General features: G+C 38.6%; 1 protein-coding gene across 1 annotated transcript in view; it reads right to left on the reverse strand.

Annotated features, from left to right (window-relative positions):
* Nucleotides 1-7,671: 7,671 nt before the first annotated feature.
* Nucleotides 7,672-12,558, reverse strand: part of FRMD3 (FERM domain containing 3) — an 81,178-nt gene continuing 76,291 nt past the window's right edge. Inside the window, exon 13 of the mRNA XM_014936833.1 lies at nucleotides 7,672-9,225. Coding sequence (XP_014792319.1) covers nucleotides 8,630-9,225 — 596 coding nt within the window. The 3' untranslated portion in view covers nucleotides 7,672-8,629. The remainder of the gene's footprint in view (nucleotides 9,226-12,558) is intronic.

Here is a 12,558-nt window from a genome sequence, read left to right on the forward strand (position 1 = left end):
CTTGTCTTTAATTGATCAAAGTAACTAGGCATTTTAAAAAAATTGCTTAGGAATTACATTTCTAGAAACTTAGAGCTAGGTTCATAAAATTTGCAGTAGTATTAAAAGTATTGAAATAACTATAATGACGTTATTTTAGAGACATTGGGTGCAAGTTTTCTAGATAGAGCCAAGCAAGTAATTAAACTATGGGTATTATACATTGAAAACACCTGAGGTGATGTAACTCTATCATCAGTTTGTAAAAAAGGGCACATGAATACATGAATTATCTTTCTTCTTTATAGTAAACTCTGGTGGAACAACTGTTTATAACAAATAGATGCAGAATCTTCCTCCATTTTGCTTACTATATGCCAAGCATATAGTGGTTGGTGGTCTGAATGTGAACCAAAAATGAATTAGTTAAATGACAAATTAGTTTCTTTATACATACAAGTTAACAATAAACTGATTAGGAACAATAGAGTTTAAGATAGCTAGTGATGCTGGTTACATTTGGGATAAATGTGTTTCATACATAACTGTTTTAAAATTGCCATGGAGTTGAATGGTATGCATTACCAAGCTGAGTAGGACCTTAGTGCCTTTATTATAATGGTTAGTTGTTTTGCAGGGACAAGAAGAACCTCAAAATGTTATTCAAAGCCTGAAAATTATACTTGTAACTTTGGCTTTCATCATAGCAGCAATTAAATGGATGCAGGAGACCAGTATTGCCGTTGTCTTGACCAATGTGGCCAGCATTGGGATGTTCTGTTAAGTCTTACTTGGGTCTTATGTAAGGCCCCTTCACATCTGTTTTCTGGTATTTTTTTGGTCTGATGTGGTACTACCAAAACAGCTTTTCCTACATCACCAGCTCCCGTCTCATCCACTACAGCATTTCCAACAGGCTGAATCTACCACACTGTCACCATATCCAGGAGGGACTTGGATAAAGAAAACATGAAGAAACTCATAATAAAACAACCTAAGGTGCTTACCATTCTTAAGTGTACCCAGTTTATAGCTGATAATAATATGAACTGCTGTTTTTTCTCTTTTATTCCTTTTCTATTATAATCTATATGTAGCTGCAAAAAGGATTACACTCCTTGTTTTGTGTATCTTTGGAGAGAGTAAAATCCCTATAATTTGCAAGGCTTTTGGTGTACATTCACAGGTGTAAAATGTTTTAGCTAGATGTGAGGTCTGTGTTATGAATGCTTAGCAATGATTACATCATTTCAAATTTGCTGTATTCCTTTTTCTAAGTTTTATTTTGTGATAAATAACTCCAGCCTTTAGGGGTGAATAACTTGTGGTTTCAGAGTTCTGCTGGTTGCTTTTTACTAAATGCACTTTTCTGTGTCCTTCCAAGGGAGTCCTGATAACTCCAGAAGTCAACACGCAAAGTACAACCATAAATTCAGAAGTGTTTATTCACAGGCAGGAGAGTAGAGACACCCAACAGAGCCAAAATCTTTGAAACGAATGCTATTGTACTTTATAAAGGTCCTGAGACTGCTGGATCATAGTATAATTTGCTATAATTGTAGATTTTTAGGAAATATGTAAGGACAGCAAGCGCTGCAATGCAAGTCACAAAAGATAACTGTTCAGCACGTGATATGCAGGAATCAATTGTAGAGGAGAATTATGAGTCAGGGTAGTACTGAATTAGATGGGAAAGACATCGGAAACTGTGTCTTATTTTAATGTTATTAGAATGCTTTCAGAAAGAGCTCTTTTCAGTGTAAAAGCTGCCACTTTTTGTAAAATAGCCAGAAGAATGAAGAGGAAATATTCTTTTTAGTGCATCATCAAAGATTTAGCATGCCCTGTGATTGACAAACGCTGCTAGGGCTGGGCTTTCCTATAAGCCAGGATGGCCAAACCACCGCTCACCAGCAGCTTAAAGGTGGCCCTTGCCACCCCTGTGCCCCACGCAGCCGGAGCAGGGCTGAGGGGTCAAGCTGCACCACTCCCCTCCCTGGCTCAGCAGTGGAAAGGGTCTGCCTCTGCATTTTAGGAAGCGCAGCCGTTCCTGTGGAGGCAGATCAGGTTCTGCCTGGTCTCAAAGTGCTTTCTGGTGCTGGGTGTTTGAGGACTGCACCAGGGTAAGAGAAGCAGCAGGGAGCTGGGGATGGAGACCGTGCTGGAGACAGAGCTGTGGGATATGCTGAAGTTCAGCACAACGGTTTGGAGGTCTGGGGTGTGCATTAAATTCACACATGGGAGATGGAAGAGGAGGAATGGTTTAGGAAATTGGGATTTTGACAGGAGGAGTTTTATTCTTTGTGGAGTATGGTTGCTGAAATCAGAACAGCAAAGGAGACTTCTATCAGAACAACGTACACGAAGGAGGAAGTCATCAGTGCATGGCTGGTAACAGGAACTCTTGTTTTCAGCCTCTGAGCTCCCCTCCCACACAAACATGCCAGCTATGCTATTGTAACGACAAAGGCCCTGCTCACACGTTCAAAGAGATCAGTCCTTTCTCTGTGTACCCATAACACATAATGTTCCTTAGAGACATGTTGGTTTATCTCATTTCTGAGATGCCAAAATAACTTTTGGACAAAGCAGTGTCGGGCAGGTTGTGGGTGGGAAGGCAGGGAGGGGGGAAGAGGACTTCCCACCCATCTGACAGGGAGAAAATTGTGGGGGCAAAATAATGGTCTCAAGGTCTCAATGGTCTCAAAGGTAATGGAGTTGGTCATATCTTTGGTGGGCCATCCAAAGAAAATACAACTCAGCTCTTCTGGCCTTAATAGAATTCCCAGTGGACATACCAGGATTCTGACTGAAATGGCACATGCCATCAGATTGGCAAAACCAGCAAAAGAATGGTAGTTGTCATGAGCAGATCATGAGATGCTGTGCTACTGAGTTTGGCATTCCAGTGGCAATATACCTACTGAGTGAGGATCACTGCTGTTGACTGAGACCCCAAGAACAAGATCTTAGCAGACTTTGCGTTCAGATGCTTTTTGGATTTGGCTTTGCAAAAGTTCTTTTCCCCCATACCTAAAGTGTCTCTCATTGTGTCCACCCACCTCCATCTGTGGGAAGAGAATTCTGAAAAGTAGTGGACATATTGTGAAATATGGTTTCATAGGTGAAATTTCGGTTTTTATTGCCAGATTCATTGTACTAGAAGTTCACCTGCAGCCCTCTCAAAACTTCTCTTTAGGAAATTATTCCTGTGCATAATACTGAAAATCAGAAAATATTTTGAAGTGGATTTAAAATCAGACTTTTCAGAAGACATTATATTTAGTAGATCTTTTTATTACAGATTCTAAATAACATGCATAGGACTGCAAAAGAGAGGCTTTCCGTGTTCTTCTATCAACATCTTTTTCTACATGCGTTACTATACATGCCCTATTCAAACAATATAGTTAATTATTCTTCAATCAAAGAAATGTAACCTATATCACCTCAATTTCTAGTCTATTTAAACCAATTATGTTCTCATTATCATTTGTAACTAGCAATTCATAGGTGGCATTTCCTCATCAGGACTCCGATGAAGATTCTAGGGCTCACTTCGCTTCTCTGAAGTATCTGCCATTTTACGAGCTCAGCAAACACATCTGCATTGAAATTAAAAGCGAGCTAACATGGAAAAGTCCAAACGGAATATACAGAGAAGGTAATTTTTCATGCTCATTTTTATTTTTGTAAGCATGTTTGCACTCCACTACATGATTATCAAGTAGAAATTAACGCCTCATTGCTCTTCATTGTAACGCAGAAGCACTGGGCTGTGGTTGGTTATAGCAGGGAAACTTTCCTAATAAAGCTTACACCACAGGTTTAAATCCCCCTTACGTCATTACGCATCACTTCACAGGGAACAGATAGTGCCCATGTTTCCTAGGAGGGAGCTACAAGACAGAGGGAAAGCTGTGAACCTCTGTAGTAGAATAAGATGGAATTGCTGCAGGGAGTTCGTCTGCCTGAGGTGAACAACAATAACCTGCCTTAAAAGAAAGCAACGGCACGCTACACAGTTTCAAAATGTCAGAGCAGCTCCTCCTGCTAATTTCTGAGGATAAGGCTGAGGAAGGATCACCTGTGTAGAGGGGCAGAATGAAAGACGTAAGACTATGGGATCAAAATCTTCGAGCAGGGCATTTAACAGCCAGTAGAAATCTTCACAAGGTGTCCGAGAGACCTCCTCCCCCATAAAACCCAGCTGTAGGAAAACCTACAGCAAAACCATACAACCAGAAGAGACAATTACTTCCTTTAGGATTTAAACAAAAACAAAACCCAACAAAACAAAACAAAAAGTTGAGAAATGGACCTTGACTTTCAGATGAAATTTCTTGCATTCCAGTGCTTGTGGTCTCCGTCCAGTTTGGCCAACATGGCTGTTGTCAAGTTCTAACAGTGGCAGCATTAGCATCAATGATTTCTTCAAATGCACATCTGGCATGACATTTCAGTGAGTAGTAATGTTAGAGAAATTTTGTGTGTCATTATTCAGAATGAATTTATAACAAATGCTGAACTTCTACTCAAAGTACACACACTGTTTTCATAAGCTGTGGTTAAGTACTTGGAATATGAACAATGTTGAAGAGGATATGTCATATTCTAATGTTAAAGCAGGAATGTAACCCCCCTTTTGAAAGCACCATTATAACCTATGCCGTTTTAACAAAATAAATAGGTATACCTGTATTATACAGTCCTGGCCCTTTACATTTCAAATTGCCAGTCCATCTAGATTTCGGCACTTCCTATTCATTACAGATATGTCTACGTCTAAATGTGCTCAGGAAGTAGCTTTGGTTTCTCTGACTCAGCTCCCTAAAACTATGTTCAACTTACCTTTGCAGACTCTATATTTCTTACCTGGTGCTTTTGCACTGTCTGAGCTCCAAACCAACTCAATGTAAGCAAGCTCCATCCAAAAGCCGCACAGCTTTGCTTGCATGACACTCTAGCCAGATCTGCCCTCCAAAAGCTGCAGCCATATGTCTACAGCCAGGGTCTGACTTGAAAACCAGACTTCTCAATTTGTATTCTGTGTGTAGGAATTTTATTTCGGGACAAATTCAAGACTGTGACTAATTCTTATGTGGTAACTGGGCAAACCATTAGGCCCTTGCTTAGTGCTTCTGAAGCCATGTTAATAACATCTTATTTTAAAGCGCTTTGACAGTGTCTCTCCAGCTGATGAATAAAGTATGTGAAAAAAAACCTGTGAGAGTCCTAAGAAATCTGTACTGTATCATGTGCTAATTCCCAACAAAAACAATCATTTACAAAACATCTTTCACCACAAGAAGAGTCATAACTGCAGAAATTTTTCTCTAGTGTATTTTTATTAGGGATTCCTGCCATCATATCAACATACAAAACAATCAGGATGTTGACATATAGAAATGTGAAATTCACTGTACAAAGATAAGGCTCAAGTTACAGGTATATTTTCCCCTTAGTCTCCATGAAATAAAACCATTTTTAAGTCTTCCCAGAGTTGTGTTTATAAATGTTAGACAAACCACAAAATAGATTTCAAGTACATAACATATTACAATATAATCCAAGCACAGACAGAAATACACAATACTGTACCTATAGATGCTCCGTAATTCAAGTCTGTCATCCTCACTAATAAAATACTAGACTGCTACTCTCTCTGAATATCCCCATATACTTCTGTGTGTATTATGTGGTTATAGGACTCTCATGACTTTCAGTTAAATTAGTTCGGTAGACCAGAGAACATCAGGAGGGAAGAATTTTAAAAGGCCAGGCCTGAACGTATGCACATGGTTAGTAAAGGCAGTCACATGTGCATGCACACACTTGCATTTAACCCTACATAAAACCTCACTGCACTGCACATTTTCTGAGATTACACTCTCATGCAACTCAGCTATTTTCTGACAGAGTTAAATCAAGCACAACAATACTCCTGCTTCTGGAGTGCTGTAATTTACAGGGACAAGACTAAAGTTTTGATCATAGGGTCTAACTTTTTTTTTCTTTTAAATAATTATTTCACTTACATAAGAGCCTGTACAGAACCATGTCTCCATAGTCCAGCAGGATGCCAGCTCTCACAGCCTTCAATGCTGAAACACCTTTTCTGACACCTTTGTTTAGAAATAATGCAAGTGAGTAATTTCCCGTTAAGGCCAAATGTCTACTTTAGTTCACTCTCCACTTCTACTAGGCTTAATGGTTGATACCTTATGGGAAAGGATCATTTAGCTGCAAGTAGCACAAGAAGAAATACACATCATGTAACTAATCAATAATGACTCTCCTGGGGAACAGACTGGCAAAGGCAAACAAAGATGAGAGAAAAAAGGCCGTTGTTTAATTTAGCCTTAGTTGGTTGGGAAATTAATAGCAACCCAAAAGTTTTCAACTGGAAAAAAGGAACTCCTAAGCCCTGTAACTGTTTTGTCCTTTAGAAACCGGAGAAGATTAGAAGGAGGAGAAATACTCTAAGTAAATTGCCATTTTCAAACAAGACATTTGCAAAGGTTTACATGACAAAGCCAAGCAAAACAGATTCTCTGATACCGAAACTAAAGGAATTTATTCAGTAGGAATTAGAGACGTGTTTACAGTATGTTAAATGCACATCTAATAAAATAGCCTCAAATATGTCTCCAATTCATAAATCTCTAAGCAGGAGAAAGACTTGGAGGACAAAATCGAGTTCCCTAGTTCAAATAAGAAATACATCTGCACTGAGGGGGGAAATACCTTCTCCTCTTAAATACAACCTCTGCGGTACATTTGAGGGCCTTCAAAGGTTCTCAGCATTGATAAGATGTTACTTAAGTATATTCTCTAAGCTACATTGGAATACCTTTAGATACACAAATCCATGTTACACAGCATTAGATCATGTAACTGCGCTTGTAGTAATAGGGAAAGAGGGTAAGTATGCTGCTATATGTGAAAGGAAGCATATTAGTATGCACAGAAAATATGTTGTCTTAGAGATTAGTAATAACGGGCATCAAGGATGAAGATGCACCTCTTAAAGTTTTTAAGCCTTTAACTGTGAGTTGGTAGAATACCTTTATGTCAGCTGTACAGCCTAATGCTTTGCTTTTAAAAAGGAATACATTTTTCTTCTCTATCATTTTTAAAAGTAGGTCACTCACCTACTGATTTAACTAGGGTTTTGGCGCTTTTTTTTGGCTTTTTTTTTTTTTTTTTTTTTTGAGTCCTGGTGTCTGAAGAGCACTTTCAGAACTATCATCTACGCAGAGCGTTAAAAATGTAAAGCTACTTTTAACGCTAAAATCAGAGAAATAACATATCAGACAAAGGAATTATCAGCTTGCCGACTGAGAGGGAACGAGCTGAACAGCATTTTATTAGCAGTAAAAATTCTGAAAAACATTAGATCATGTAACTGCGCTTGTAGTAATAGGGAAAGAGGGTAAGTATGCTGCTATATGTGAAAGGAAGCATATTAGTATGCACAGAAAATATGTTGTCTTAGAGATTAGTAATAACGGGCATCAAGGATGAAGATGCACCTCTTAAAGTTTTTAAGCCTTTAACTGTGAGTTGGTAGAATACCTTTATGTCAGCTGTACAGCCTAATGCTTTGCTTTTAAAAAGGAATACATTTTTCTTCTCTATCATTTTTAAAAGTAGGTCACTCACCTACTGATTTAACTAGGGTTTTGGCGCTTTTTTTTGGTTTTTTTTTTTTTTTTGCTACTTACTATTATTTTCTTCCATGTTATGTACAATAATCTACATTTAGACTGAAGATTCCCTGTCTTCCAAAACATACTTGGACCATCTTGTAGAGACTTTCTACAGCACTGATAAAGCGTAAGACAACCTGACAGGTAAGAGGAAGGGTCACTACGTTCAGTTCTGCTTACTTCCCCAGGCTTTACAACTGTGCCTTTCAGAAATTCCTCTGCATACTTGGTGTCCTTTCACCTCCCCCAGGCAGCCCCTACTGAACTTGAGTGAACTTTCTATATATTTCCCAAACCACAGTCCCTTTGTATAGAGCTGTATTAAACTCATTCATTCTCCAGCCAGCAGTTTAAAAACAAATCATTGCTAAAACACTAAAAACACCCTACATGCCCTTGTGCATTATTCTTACCAATTTGTACATTTAAATAACATCAGAAGTTGTCTTTTGCTAAAAATTTACCAAAATATTTTAAACACATAAAAATGTAAAAAACCAAACAAACAGGAAAACAGAACAAAAACAAAACCTCAGCATTAACATTGCTTGTATAGGCATTGGTTAGGAGAGACTGCTGCACTAAGGAGTATATTCAAAAAAGTTTTTCTTTCAGTTTCATTGGATTTAGTGTCCTGGATTGAAAGGTTAAGGACAATGAAACTTATTGTGACCCTGCCTTATATGATGTAATAGATGAGCTGGAATTCTGAAATGCAATTAAAGTAAAGCTTTTTTTTGGTTACTGAAAGGTAACTGTGTAAGTCTGTAACTAAAGGGGCAATTTAAGTATGTAAAGGGAACTTAAGATCCTGCAGAGTCTGTAATGAACTGGATATGAAAACAGTTACCAACTGATGGCCCCAGGGGCATTATGGAAAGCTGGCCCTAACTGAAATTTTGAATATAGCCCTTAGTTGTATCATATTTATTTAAAATTTAAAAGCTTCCCAGCATGTTACGAATGAAGTTTATTTTGCAAGCCACCCACTGCCTAAGGGGGCAGTAATATTCAATATGAAACTGCTGAAACTCCGGCGTTTGACGGATCTCATGGAGGAAAGAGATTTGAAGGTCCGACTCCAAGAGAACAAGGAGAAGAGGGAACACAAACAACAACAGTCCAAGGCCTACAAGGAGAAGTCTGGAGAAACTCTTCACAAAGGCATTCACCTCTATGTTGCCCATTAGAACATCGTAGCTCCACCTAAGCGCTCTCCGAGCTTCTTTCAGTTCTTCCTCCTCTGCAATCAAAAATGCATTTTCATCTGCTTCCAGTTCTTCAAACGAATCTGTATCATCTTTCTCATTCTCTACTCTCGGGCAGGTATCAAAGAGCATGTCAATCTCATCATCAACAGGGGTGGGAAGCAAACTGGCACTTGGGCTGTATACCAGTTCTGAGATGGTTAAAGGTTCCTCTTTCATCTTCTCTTCCTGTTCAACTGCAAGATCAACATTCTCCCCAGTGTCCTTAACCGGAGAGCTTGAAGTCACAGGTACTGAAATCTCATCTTCCTTTGGCAGTTGGATACCTGAAAATAAAGGAGATGAAAATAGCGATCCTAAATTTCTGCCTTCCTGTTGGCAAAACTCTGTCTACCAATACTATCTAATAGAGGTTGGAAAGAAGATTCTGCAATCATTTTGCATATTGAAACCGCACCATAAACAACTAGCAAAAACTGGAAAAGCCTTTTGAAAAGCGCCAGAGCAGGGCAACATCTTTTACAAACTGCAGTACACCAGATCTGCTTAACTTTGTCTGATGCAGCCACCACTAATAATGGTGTAATGCAAAACAGAAAACAGAAGAGCTCATTTTCTATTGGCAACCAGACTTCTGATACAAATGAGTATCTAGTACATATGTGAATTGGTACTATTTGGTGTCTAATAATAGCAAAAACAGCAACAACAGTAACAACAACAACAACCAAACACCTTTATTTCTTTGCGATGAATGAGGAGGAAGTGATGAGATGATGGGTGAGGCTGGGAATTTTTAATAGAGCATGAGATACAATAGACTATCATGATAAATTCACATTAACGGTAGACAGGCTAAAAGGAAAGGAAGGCTGATGTACAGTATGAGGACTAGATATCATAGAAATGGAATGAAAATGCTTCACCTCTTTAAGAACTCCCTCTCCTCATGTCTCATTTTTCTTCCAATCGTCTCTCCACTCTTCATACTACACTCTCTTTTCTCTCTCTCCTTTACATTTCTATCTCCCCCTTACAGAGGAGTCTTTCCTAGCCTTACTGGTATGCTTGTTTCTTATTACCACACTCTTGCCCAAACTCTCTCCACTCAAAATTTAATACCCTTTTTCCACTAACAGGCTAACACTAACAGCACTAAGTCTGCAAGAAAAGCCTAGCTGTTTTGCAGCTCCATCAACACTGCAGCGACTGCTGTTAAGTTGTCAGTTGCAGGAGTGAAAGGCAGGAGATTCAGGCACAGAGCTCAAAAGAAGTGATGCTAAAACAGTTTTAAATTTGCCCCATGTCCAACACTCATTAAGATCATCAGATGTCATGTATGTGCAAAAGGAACAGACAATGCACAGCATCAGACGCAACACTTAGTACTCCTCGATTTGCGGTGTTAAGCATCGCTCCATTCTTTACTAATGACTAATCCAAATGCAACATATAGATAAGGATATAGCAGGTAAAACCAATAAAACGTCACTTGACTTGCCCAACAAGAAACTCAGGAAACTCATGTCAAAGTCCTACTTACAATTCAAATTAGCCCATTCTTTGATTTCAGCAAAAGATCCATAAAACTTAGCAAACTGATGTTATCAAGGATTCATTCTAGTTTTAGTGCAGTAAAGACTAAGGTTTGAAGAATTTAAAATAATGTGGTATGAAAGAAAATGTATTATTACATAAAAACAAGTAATCAGAAAAGCAGTACATATCCAGTGCTAATTGCACTAGACATATAGTGGTTTTCAATGTGAAGTAAAAGGGTCTCAGCAAGCTCTATTAAAGTTTTCTATTAAGAGATGGGACACATATTAAAAATAAACTAAACAAAAGGCCCATTATAGTCATTTCCAGACGAGGAAAATACAGCATGACCTAAACTACGCTATAAGGAAGAAATGCATCACTGTTCTGTACCAATATGATAAAAGACAAAAATTGAAAAGCAAAAATCCCGATCACAAAGACATCTACAATACAGGAAAATACATAGCTTAGATGCATTTTGGACCACAATTCTAAGCTACAGTTTTAATAGTAACTCAACTACAGTTGATCAAAATTCTGGAAAGTATCTCATTTTGACATCATTTGAGATCAAGGCCAGGCTGAATGGAGATTTGAGGAAGCTGGTCTAGCGGGAGGTGGCCCTGCCCATGGAAGGGGGGGAATAAGATGATCTTTAAGGTCTCTTCCAACCCAAAACATTCTATGATTCTATGATCAGAAACCTTTTCACATTTTTTCTTGAAAATATCACTGACTTTTTTTTTTACATTATTAGTCCTAAGAACTGTAGATACCATTCACGTACTGAAATTATTAACGTTGTTGCTGAAACCTACTTTTCCTCTGTTTGACTAGATAGGAAAAGAATATTCTTATGCCATTGGCTACGTACCATTCAACTAGCAGTAGGCACAACTACATTTCAGTGAAGTTGGTGATACTTTCTTTCCAGACTCTCACTGTTACAAATTTTGCATTTCTTGAATGACAAGGTCTCACAATCTTTCCCCTGACTCCCCCTCTCCCTACCCCCACCCCCCCTAGTTTTTATCTATGAGCATGACTACCATGCTCAGGACAGGACATATCCACAAAAATCTCTGTTTCATAACTGATACCAGATTTGTACACTACCAGGTCACGCAGCAGTAGACCTGCCCTGAGCCAGACACAGGCAGCCAGAGCCTGAAATACTCAGTATTTGCAGAAAAATCTGCCAATACAAAGTTAACATGTCAAAATTTCGTAAATGAAATTAAACAAGCGGATTAATACTTTGTGAGATGGGGCTGCTGCATTAGGAATCTTAAAACTTGCTAAGACACTTCCTCATGGAAACATCTACTGTAGTACCCTGCTGTATGCCCAAGTGCCTGACAGTTACCACAAAACCCTCCATGCAACCTCTGCAGCTCTGTTAGCATGTTCTTCACACAATCGAAAGGGTAGGTAAGGTACTTGCTAAGTCACCCACTTCATAGACTACCCAAAAATTGGGTGAGCAACGGCTTTTTAATACCTGGTACCTTTAAAATTATACCAAACTTCATGTCAGTTGGGATGAAATGCAAATAAATGCAACATAAAATACATGACATATTACAAATATTTCTAAAAGATATTAGAAATGACAGAAAGCCTGCACTTTAAACCTACTTACATTAAATTGCTCCTTGAACAAGTCAGCTCACTCCTTACCTAACAGCAACTTTCTGGATCTCCTTCTTAATCCACCCCTTTATGTGTTATGTGATATTCATTACAGAAAACCTCTTCATTACAGAACACCTTCTTCAGAAAGCATCCCCCCTTCAGTAGAGTACATTAGCTATTAAAATTTATTTCCTCTTTTAAGTCTTCCAAATGGCCCAGACAGACCTCTCCCCTGTAATTTGTTCTCTTTTCCTGCTCTCTAGGAGATAAGCTGGCCATGCCTCCAGGTGAGGTTTCACATTCCAGCTAAGTCAACCAAAATGACCGTTTTTGCTTCCTCTCATTTCTTCCCTGAGTAAGCTAATGTACGAAAATAACCGTTTTCTTTCCTGATTAGTTCTCTGATGGTTTTTCTTCTTCAACTAGCTTGTCAGATATTATCACAAGTGCAGAGCATTACCAGGGACAAGGAGTGAGCAGGA

This window comes from Calidris pugnax, unplaced genomic scaffold, assembly GCF_001431845.1.
Source record: "Calidris pugnax isolate Ruff unplaced genomic scaffold, ASM143184v1 scaffold2, whole genome shotgun sequence".
In the NCBI taxonomy this organism is placed as follows: Eukaryota; Metazoa; Chordata; class Aves; order Charadriiformes; family Scolopacidae; genus Calidris; species Calidris pugnax.